This window comes from Gossypium hirsutum, unplaced genomic scaffold (assembly GCF_007990345.1).
Source record: "Gossypium hirsutum isolate 1008001.06 unplaced genomic scaffold, Gossypium_hirsutum_v2.1 scaffold_187, whole genome shotgun sequence".
Taxonomy (NCBI): Eukaryota; Viridiplantae; Streptophyta; class Magnoliopsida; order Malvales; family Malvaceae; genus Gossypium; species Gossypium hirsutum.
Window position 1 is genome coordinate 31124 of NW_024402862.1, and position 11206 is coordinate 42329.

General features: G+C 35.2%; 1 protein-coding gene and 1 pseudogene across 1 annotated transcript; both read left to right on the forward strand.

Annotated features, from left to right (window-relative positions):
- Positions 1 to 723: 723 nt before the first annotated feature.
- Positions 724 to 4291, forward strand: LOC107906852 (protein ROOT PRIMORDIUM DEFECTIVE 1). The gene is given in 3 exon segments (XM_016834019.2): positions 724 to 1983; positions 1986 to 2691; positions 2778 to 4291. Coding segments are annotated over 2 exon segments (1362 nt in total). The 5' UTR covers positions 724 to 971; the 3' UTR covers positions 2336 to 2691; positions 2778 to 4291.
- Positions 4292 to 6060: 1769 nt separating this feature from the next.
- Positions 6061 to 10663, forward strand: LOC107917520 (E3 ubiquitin-protein ligase XBAT33-like; annotated as a pseudogene).
- Positions 10664 to 11206: the final 543 nt, after the last annotated feature.

The window sequence follows — 11206 nt, forward strand, 5'->3', positions numbered from 1 at the left end:
GCTTTATTATTCATATTTGCTCATAATTCTTTGTTTTGTTATCTTGACAATCCTAATTCGGCTAGAACTTATCAAGAACAAGTCTTTACATAGCTGAATTGGACTCTTTCTCAAGAACCCTAATTTGATTCGAATTTCTTGCTCATTTTTTTTTCTTAATTATTTGTTTTAGTTGTTGCCCTTTTAATTATTTGATCTAACTTGGATTGTTTGCGTTTTCAGGTTGTGTCAACCTCAAAGTTTTCTTCATTCCTTTCGAGTCCTAACCCAAATCTATGACTTAGATAAATTTACGATGATGTTCCGCACGCGTCCTTATCAGAATCCTAGAGATGAATACGCCCATTTAAGTTAAGAAAATTTTAACTATTAACAAAGAGATGTATGAGTTATATAACAAAATATAAATATTATGGATTATTTGGTAATGTAACATTATCTCTATTCTATTATTAATAAAATAAAATTTCTCTAGCTTTTGTACACAATTTTTGCATAAAATTATATTAGTGTCATATATTATTATTTTTAATAATGATATTTAAATTCATTATTTATATTATTTTTATAACATTTAAAATAAAAATTAATTTATATTTTTAAAATATAATAAATTATAAATTATAAATTAATTTAATATATTTTTATTGATATATACAACTAGTTGCCACATGGTACGACTAAAACACCTAGATTTAACGAAACAAAGAATATGAGTGTAGCTAATTCAGAAAAAAAGAAAAAAAAAGAAAAAGAAAATGAGTGTAGCTGAGGTTAGGCCTGTGGATTATTAGATTTGCTTTAAACCCACGATGAAGGCACCCCTATTTTGGATCCAGTCGAGTCCATGTCACATTCTTGAAAAGAGTCCGCCGAGTAACAGACGCTTTCTTCTTTTTCGTTAGTTTCAAAATCTGTGCCACTTGCCGGAGCTCAAAAACCCTAAACCCGGAATCAATCAATCTCATACAATGCTGGTGTTCTTCTCTTACACTTGCAATCTCCTCAAACCCAGAAGCCCGTCGCCTCTCCCTTTCACCTCCATAATGCTCATGTCCCAGTCCACCTCTATCCCTAAAAAACAGGACAGAGTACGCGACCACGGTTTCGACAACTACATGGAAGTGGAGAAAAAGACCCGGAAAGTCCTCAAATTCCAATCTCTCATTCTTTCCCAGCCAAGTCAAACCTTGCCCATCTCTCGTTTCGACTCTCTCGCTCGTCGCCTTGGTCTCGGCTTCAAAGAAAACGAAGCCGCTGCTTATCTCCTTAAATTCCCCCACGTTTTCGAAATCTACGAGCACCCTGTTCTCAGAATCCTCTTTTGCAGGCTAACCCAGAAGGCCCTTCTCCAAATTGAGCAAGAAAAACAAGCACTCCATGCCCAGTTACCTGATGTCGTCACCCGGTTAAGGAAGTTGGTTATGATGTCGAACACGGGCCGTTTGAGACTGGAACACGTTCGGATTGCCAGGAAAGAATTTGGGTTGCCTGATGATTTTGAGTACTCGGTAATTCTCAAATACCCTGAATTTTTTAGATTGTTTGATGCTCGAGATACTAGGAATAAGTACATTGAGATTGTTGAAAGAGATCCCGAGTTAGCTATTTGTGCCATAGAGAAAGTTAGAGAGAGAGAGTACAGAGAAAAAGGACTTGACGCTGAGGATGTTAGGTTCTCATTTCTTGTTAACTTTCCGCCTGGGTTTAAGATTGGTAAGTATTACAGGATTGCAGTTTGGAAGTGGCAACGGGTTCCGTATTGGTCTCCTTATGAGAACGTATCTGGTTATGACTTGAGGTCATTGGAAGCTCTGAAGAGGATGGAAAAGAGGGCAGTGGCAACTATTCATGAGTTGCTGTCATTGACTGTGGAGAAGAAGATTTCTTTGGAGAGGATTGCGCATTTTAGGATGGCGATGAATTTGCCTAAAAAGTTGAAGGATTTTCTGCTTCAGCATCAGGGAATATTTTATGTTTCAACTAGGGGAATTATGGGAAGCTTCATACAGTGTTTCTTAGGGAAGCTTATAGGAAGGGGGAGTTAACTGAGCCAAATGATTTGTATTTGGCGAGAAGGAAGTTGGGCGAGTTAGTTTTGCTAAGTTCTAGGAAGGCAATGGTGGATAAGGAACTGGTTAGCTATAGGAGGGATACGGAAGTTGATGACATAGTGTGTGTTAGACCAGACTATATGGAAACTGACTTGAAAGATTTTGGGGTTGAATATGAAATAGAGCACGATGAAGAAGGAAATGATAGTTTAGATTCTGATTTTGTTTCTGATGACATAGATGAGACTGAATATTTGGATGAAAAGGAGGATACCGTTTAAGTGAATGACAAGGCCTAAATTCTGTTAGTTATTGTCATTGTTAATTTTGAAACAGTGAACTTATAATTAGCCAGACTTTACAATGGAAGACCACTCTTTACATTCATTAACATTAAGAGGACATTTTGGATTAAGGATAGTTTTTTGGATCTGTAGAGTGCAATGGATTTCTTTGTTGTTGGTGGAAGTAGCATTTCTATGTTAATGGACTATTGAAGAAGCCGAAGGCATCTATTGTGCAATTCTTCTTGCCTGTGTTAGTCACCAATGCAAGATGTTGGTGGAAATTTCAGCAGGTAAATTGAAATAAGAAGCTCCCTGAAGATTTTGCACCATTAAGTTGCTACTGCTATAGTGTAAGTGCCACAAGTCTCTTATTTTTGCCCTCCCTTCCCTCCATCTGCGTTTTAATGTTCTGTTCACCCTTTCAAATTCTGTACAGGTGTTCTTTCTTTCTGTTTGGCAGGAAGAGAAACCAAGAAAAATATTGGTCAGGGTTAAGCAGATGGATGGGTGTTCTACTACACAGGAAAGCAGGCCTTTGGCTTGAAGTAGGTGTCCCTGTTCCATGATAAAGCGTATTGGCTTTTTATTTACATTTTCCTGTCTTGAGTTCTTTTGCAGAGACTAGATAATAGTGAGTCATTACAAATGTAGAATAGGGTCTGATTAAATACTAGTATTTCTGCTGCAAATGACACATTATATCCTGTTCCTTGAGCGCTTAAGGTTTTAAGGAGATAAATATGGTGGTTTTTAAAGAAAACCGTTAGCTTAAAGTTTTATTTTATCATTTCTGGCAACCTTGGAATGAACTGCAAGAGGAATTGGCTTATCTGGTCAAACAAACTGGAATGCTTTCTTCTAATTAGCATCGTATAAAGTTTGCATATTCTCTAGTTAGAAGAATTTGTTTTTATCATACTAGTTTGGCTTTCAAGTTCTAAGCAAAATACAGTCCTGATGGAGTTTGTAGATGAAAGTTATATTGATTGGATTATATTGAGTCTTGATGAGATGAATGTAGAGATGCAAAAATTCTGTGGTTTGGTGAGTGGTAACAGCTCAAAGTATGATGCTGGGTAAGGAGTCTTCCAGTACCTATATCCTACTTCTTATGACATGAGGTTGATCATATTGTAGTATTAGTCTAGAAGAAATTAGGTACACAAGAAGTCTGACAGGGCTGCACGAGATTTTGGGATTTGAATTGAAGCTCAAATTCTAACAATGTCCACAAGTCACTAGGAGACCATATGGTGTTTCTTATAGACCTGGGATTTAATTCCTTGTGATAAAGGAAAAGAGTTTTGTTTTACAGCACAACTTTTTTCCAGCCAAGTAATATGCAGGAGGAGAAAATTCTTGTTTTCCAATTCAGAAGATTCTTTTTATCACAGCTTATATAAAGCTGTTTTTTTTATTCCTCAATTGCTTTAGCATAACAAGTTAGTCCATATGAGTGGACCAGAAGATGATGTCTGCCAAAAGTCATGGGTCAGAAATTGGTTGGTTTGGTTTGAAAATCAAGAGCGAAAAATATCTTAAAAAACAAACAAACTATAGTTTGTGTCACGTATGTGTCAAGTATTAGGTTTGAAATCTGGATGAGTCTTCATAATCCCACGTGTGAGCACTGAAAACAACAGACACCAACATAGTCTTTGATGAGTATAAACTTGATTCTTGAGAATTATGAATTGGATATTTCTTTGTATACAGTTGACACCAGACACACTCAGTCAGAATCCCTGGCCCTGTAACAAGGGTTGCCCTATCACAGGTAGAAGGCGTCAGCCTGGCCACTTCATTAATTTTTCAACTAATGGTTCTTAGCAGGTTGTGATTGTGATAACAATTTGGATGGCGAAAGCTTTTGTTGCTTTGCATTTGTGTTACGCAAGGCATAATTTTATACTTTGAAATAACAACACTGATTACAGGTTTGATTATTAACCCCCTTATTATTATTATTTTTCATTATCTTGGATAGTGATTTTGTTGTGAAAAACTTTAATAATTTATTGAAAATTTCATGTAACTGGATAATTAACTAAATATTAGGAATTATGGCTGAAAAGGAGCATTGTCATTTTGATTTGAATTTAATATCGAACAAGGGTTGTAGGGACATTTTATTTGAATAAATGTGCAATGCATCTTGTTCATTATTAATTTATCTTTTAATAAATTAGGAACCGACCATCTTTCATGTTTTCAAACGTGTCTTGGTCTACTATTTTTGTCTTTGTTTTACCGATTATCATGGGACATATTTAAATTAGTTATAACAAATTATCTTATACAATCGACGTATACTAATCAATGAAATCTGAAATTGACATTACATTTTAATAAATTCATATAATTTAGTTGGGATTGAACGAATGAGCTCAAAAATAATGTTTGTGTTATATTTTAAGATGTATATATATTTCTTATAATTTGAGAGGAAAATGGGATTATTTGAAATTGAACTCAAGTTATGATGTACTTTTTTGTGATAAGACTTTTGCTATTAGACCAAGTTGGTGACAATTATAATGTGTTTTTAATTGATGGGTTGGGGGTGTCATTTTGTGGTTTTCGCGTAGACGTCCCACGATCCCACCATCAGCACCCAAAGTCCTAAACCCCTATGTACATATTTTGAGGGCTAATCTAGTGTCTAATCTGCTCACGTGAAACCATTCAGCAGCAGCCGTCAGATTATCATCATGAAACCAAAGGTAATTCGAAGCACAGTACGTATGATCCAGATTATGATGACCTGTGAAGTAACAGATAGTTTTCTTTCGGCAGTCTCGAGGACGCACGCGCTTCCGCACCCTCTAAGTTTGAACACCAGGTGGCCCCTACCTGGACTCAACGGCCACTGTTAATGACTCAAGCGTCTAGCCTTTAAGGCTCCATTTGCTACTCTTTTTTTTTTTAGGTTGTTTCACTTTAATCTAAAGTTGGGTTAAATAAGGTAAAAATATGATAAAAATCATTGTTTTCATTTTCACTTTTTATTTTAAAAAATAGTTTTTCTACATTACATAAAAGACAAATTTTTAAAATTATTATTTGATTTAATGTCTAATAATTATTTTTTTGAGTGGAGAGAATAAAATGTAATCTAATTTTTATCATAAGGCTTCCATCTTAAATAATTATAAATTTGATATCCATTAATTTTTTTTCTTTTTATTTTATGTAACGTAATTTATTTGGCAATATTTTTATTTGGCTAAAATGATAATAGTTTATGTATATTTACAGATTTTAAGCAATGGGCACACTAATTTTAACATGACTTGTTATTGCACCTATTTTGTGACTTGATAGAAGCAAGTAAAATAAATAGTATTTCTACTATAACAATTTTTATTTGCCAGACCCTACTATTAGTCAAAGAATTCAGCTTTTTTTTCGCTTTGAAAATTTCGATTTTATGAGAAAAATTAATAATCCATCACATGTTTTAAATATATTTTATTAAGAGAAGTGTTAGTCTTTTAATAATTAAAAATATAGAAGGAATTTGGTAAATTAACCAACTAAAAAAGAGAGTTAAGAATATAATTTCAGTTTGGAACAAGACACACCTACAGTGCCTGTTTCTTTCTCCTCCATTTGTCCTAAAAAGCAGCAATATCTGAACTAACAACACACCTTCGAAGAGAAGAAGCACGCATCCCGCTCCATTTTCTGAACGACTCCTACTTTTTGCATTATACTTGGAAAAAGAGAGCAAAACACGAAAATCCCACCACCCCACTGCTAAAACTACATCTTTTAAATTTAAATTTTGTTCTCTTCTACTACAGTTGACCTAATATCAATTCCCATACAAAATAATAATAACAATAAGAAATAAAAGATATGGGGAATTCGTTTGGGTGCTCAGCTTCAGGGGAGAGATTAGTTTCGGCAGCGAGAGATGGGGATTTGGTGGAAGCCAAGATGCTCTTGGATTGCAATCCTTGTCTTGCTAAGTATTCCACTTTTGGGGGCCTTAATTCTCCTCTTCATTTCGCTGCTGCCAAAGGCCACAATGAGGTTTCTTTCTTCTTTTTCTTTTCTTCTGTTTTATTTTTAACCTATTTTCCCCCTGGAAAGCTTTTTTTTTAAATTAGATATTGACTTCATGTTTTATTTCTATGGTGGGCTTTTGTTAGATTGTTGCTTTATTGCTTGAGAATGGAGCTGATGTTAATTCCCGGAATTACTGTGGCCAGGTAACTGTTTTTTTTAATATATACTCTTTATCTTTTTTAAAAAAAAAATTGAGAATGGGTTTTTGGACGGTAGTTTTATTTGTGCAGATCTTTAGCTGTGGATTTAGTTCTGATTTTGGACTTCCTATGTAGTTTTGAAAATTTTGGAATTTGATTGCATGAATTTGGGATTTTGGATTCAAAATTGGAGCTAGATACCATATTTTGAAAGAACATTCTTCTGGTCGGCTACCTTTCTAACTTTCTAAAGATTCTACTGTATTGGTTCTAATACTTCGTTTAACATGATTTTAGATTCCAATCTGTGTCCGTGGAAACCCAAAGTTAGCTTCAATGAAACTAGACTGTAAATTCTGCTCTTCGATAAGCAACAAATGGGACCGATCTGCAGTATAACTAACTTTTAATTATTATTTTTATGTTTGAATTTGAAAGACGGCATTGATGCAAGCCAAAGTTAGCTTCAATGAAACTAGACTGTAAATTCTGCTCTTCGATAAGCAACAAATGGGACCGATCTGCAGTATAACTAACTTTTAATTATTATTTTTATGTTTGAATTTGAAAGACGGCATTGATGCAAGCGTGTAGATACGGGCACTGGAGGTTGTGCAGACCCTTTTGCTCTTCAGATGCAATGTGAGTTCCATTTTTTTTTTCTTTATGAACTTCTTTAGTTACTCACAAAATATGACTACTTAACGGTTTTGTAGTTATAACTGGATAATTTTTGTTAACTTTTTCAAATGCTTGTTGATTAGTTGATTGTTGTTGTTTATTTACTTCCTTGTAGGTTACCAGGCAGATTATCTAGTGGAGAACTGCTCCATTTTTCTGCTGTAAATGGACATGTACGGTGCATAACACTTCTTGTAGTGATTTTTTTGTCCTTTTGAAGCTATGAACAAATTGAAGGTGAAAAGGGACGTTCTACTGTGAGAACAAAAATGATCAAGGTGTGTTTTTATCTTAACAACATTTTTTCTGGCTGACTCTGATTTGAATTAAATGGAGAAGTAGGTCTGGGATCTATTGCATGTAATATTGTAAAAAAGATAATCAGGAAGGAAAAGTTCATTTCCAGCAAAAGCTTACTTTTGGAATGTGAAAAGAATTGATTCTCATAATAGGCATATTTCTCCTAGTGATTTCAATTGCTAAGGAATTACTCAAAGCGTTGATAGCAGTTCTTGAGCTATTGTCGTGCTAATTATGCTACTTACGATTTGCAGTGCACTATCAAAGTTTGTAAATAAGGCAGCTGATGGCGGGAATACTGCTCTTCATATGGCTGCATTAAATGGGCATTTGATTGTGTGCAGCTTTTGTTAGACCTTCACGCCATGTATCTGCCGTCACATTTCATTATGGAAGATCAATGGATTTAATAGGTATGATTTCTTTTTTTATTTTTCCATGGACGATTGCCTTTCATTTTAACTTGTGGGTGATATGGTTACCGGGTTTTCTTTGAGCAGGAGCTGGAAGTACTCCTTTGCATTATGCTGCCTGTGGGGGAAACTTGAAATGTTGCCAGGCAAGACTTAGAAGCAATGTTTTTGCACCCATAGATAATTTCTCTTGAATTGGAATATTTTATTTTATTGTTTGCAGATCCTTCTAGCAAGAGGAGCCAGTCGGTTGACTTGAACTGCAATGGGTAATGACTTATTGATCTCCTTCTGTTTAGATTTTTTTTCTTTGGTCTTCAAGCATGGCTGTTATTTCTGTTTTTCACCATAATGGCTACTGAGTTATCTGTATTTCTCAGGTGGCTGCCACTTGATGTTGCCAGGATGTGGGGTCGTCATTGCTTGAGCCTTGCTGGCACCTAATTCTGATACCCAATACCTAGATTTCCTTCTTCCAACTACTTGTCTTTGCCTCTTTCGAGTTTTACTTAACATAGCAAGGTAACCCTGTGACTACATGGCCTACAATCTAGGTTCTCAGATTTTGCTAGTTTTCAATCACTGTCAAACATTATACACAATGTTCTTTGAAAGAAAAAAAAATGGCAATCTTGATATTTTGAATTGGCAAACTTGAAGAAGAGCTTCATTGGTGGCAGATATGACGGTGATTTGAATATTATACTACTTCTAAACGATGTTGAAATTTATTGCGAGAAATAAATAAAATTAATGTGATTCTTAATCTATATTTGCTTGGTTTGGCTGCTGCAAGTTAATTTCCTTATTTTCTCGTATGATGCAAGAACTGCCATTTCTTGGATTGAACTTTTAGATTACAGAACTGGTTTATTATATAAACTTCTATTGATGGTATAGGAATAATCATTAGCTTTGGCAGTAGTTTCTTCTTGTTGCGCATCAAATTAGCTGTCTTGTGTTCATGTCTAAATCATAACGTGTAGCTTCATTTTAATATGCAAAGTTTGGTGTTAGATAATTTGTTGATCCTGAAGATGTGACTGTTTAAGCTCCATTTGTAAAGATTGGTCAGTTCTCCTGTTTTCCTGTTTTAAATATGAAAAACTTTTAAAACCTTATCTTGCTTGGAGAGTGGAACTAAGTGACCTCAGATTATATTATGGAGTTGCCTAAATTGGTAAAAGGGTCATGCTTTGTCTAACTTCTCCTAGGGAGCCTATATTACATTCAACACTGTTGATTCGCAGGATCCCCATTTCCAAGTTTTCTGTTTTTACTATTCGCTGTGATGTTACGGCATAATGACTTACCAATGGGTATGGACTAGAAGACTAGAAATAAGACCTGAAATTTGTTTGCTGTTATCAAGCACTATTTCTAAATGCTATCTGTGTCTTAATCAGCAAATTACCCTTAATGCCTAAAACTTTAGTTGTTCAATGAGCTCCTCGGATGATAATACTTTGATCTTAGGTTTGTCATGAGCTAAAAAAGATTATTGTTAGAAGCCTTCTTTCTATTATATTTTGGCAGAGAATGTGGGTTGCAGTCCCCAACAACCCCCTTGGATGATGCTGACACTTGTGCCGTCTGCCTTGAAAGAGTATGTTGTGTGCTGCTGAAGGTACGTCTTCAACTTGCTGTTTCCCATAAATTTGGTTAGCATTCTCTCTTCTTTTCCTTGAAAAATATGCTGGCAGAAAGTAGCAAACTGCTTTGATCATTTTATGTTCATTAATTTTATTTGATCTTAGCATCATTTTTGTGACTTCATGAGCATGATCTCTCTGGTCTTCCAGCTGGCACAAGTAGGGGTGTTGGAATTAGAATTTACTTTTAATGGCATAGCATCAAAAAAACTTTAATGTTATAGCGAGTTAGGAGAAAGCTGTGAATACATCCATATAGTTAAACCTGGTGCTAGGTTTTTACAAATACAAGGGCTCTCTCATCAATTCATTAGTCTTTTCAGGATGTGGGCATGAGTTATGCGTAAGGTGTGCACTCTATCTTGCTCAACAAGCCACATTCCCTCCAATATCGTGGCCCCACCGGGGTCTATTCCGTGCCCACTTTGTAGACATGGCATTCTCTCCCTTCGTCAAATTGCCCATTTCGCCGGTAAAGAAATAGGCTACATGTATCCCTTGGCCTTTGTACATCGTGCATGCTTCATCCCTGTGATGCAGATTGCGCATCACCTGCTTCAGAGATCCGAAAGAATCGTGTTGCATCAGTTTCTTCGGATATTTTCTGTCCAGTTACCTGTAGTCCATTTCCTTCTGTTGCCATCCCTTTGTGCACCTGCAACGATGGTCCTTGGCCCTCGTTTGAAAGTGGAGAGACAGAAATGCAAGATGGATCTCCAAGACGTTCACAATCTACATCGATCGAGCAGGATAAAATTGAAGGACCGAGACTGGAGAGAACAACCTGTTCAAACATGTTCTGGGGCAGGAGGAGCTGCAGTAGAGAGCATCAATGCAATTCAGAAATAAATGCTTGATTAATTTCATCCGTGGTTGATCGATCTATTCTACAGAGAAGCTTCATTCTTAGGTTCCATTCTGAGATGAACAATTCCCAGTCTGCGAACAGAGCTGGATTTACGCAGGGACAATGCTCCTTGCTGAAATCCTGTTTTTCTCCTTTTTTTTTTAGTAGTATTCTGTAATTATTACAAGTTTTCAAGAAAGTTTCAGTTTTGCTTCTACTGAAATTTAATTAGTATTCCACCTTTCCATTTTAATGTTAGAGAAGTGGCTAGTAGTACTGAAGCCAAACCCTAAATACATGAAAAACATAAATTTATTGTGAAAGTTGTCTACGAAGATGGATATGATGCTTTCCTTAAATATTACTGTACACAAAACTTTGAATTGTGAATTCTAAATTGATTTAGAAATTTTGGAGTCAAATTTCAAGTTACAATTTCTTGATTTTTTTTCATTACAAAGAAAATGTTATCCAAATTTTAGGTATTCTATGTTTACACTTAACTTTTAATGTTAGAGCACGGGTAGTTGTACTAAGCAAAATCCTAGAAATGCATGAAAAATGATTTATTGTAAAAGGTGTGCACGAAGATGGATACGATGCTTTCCTTTGAATATTTTTTGTACAAAATATTGAATTTCTGAGTTATAAATTGTTTTAGGAAATTTAGAGTTTCGAGAAAGTAGGTAGATTTTGATAACTAGCATTTTATTTTTTTCCTTAAAATAAATAATATTATATTTTAAGAAATTATGTTA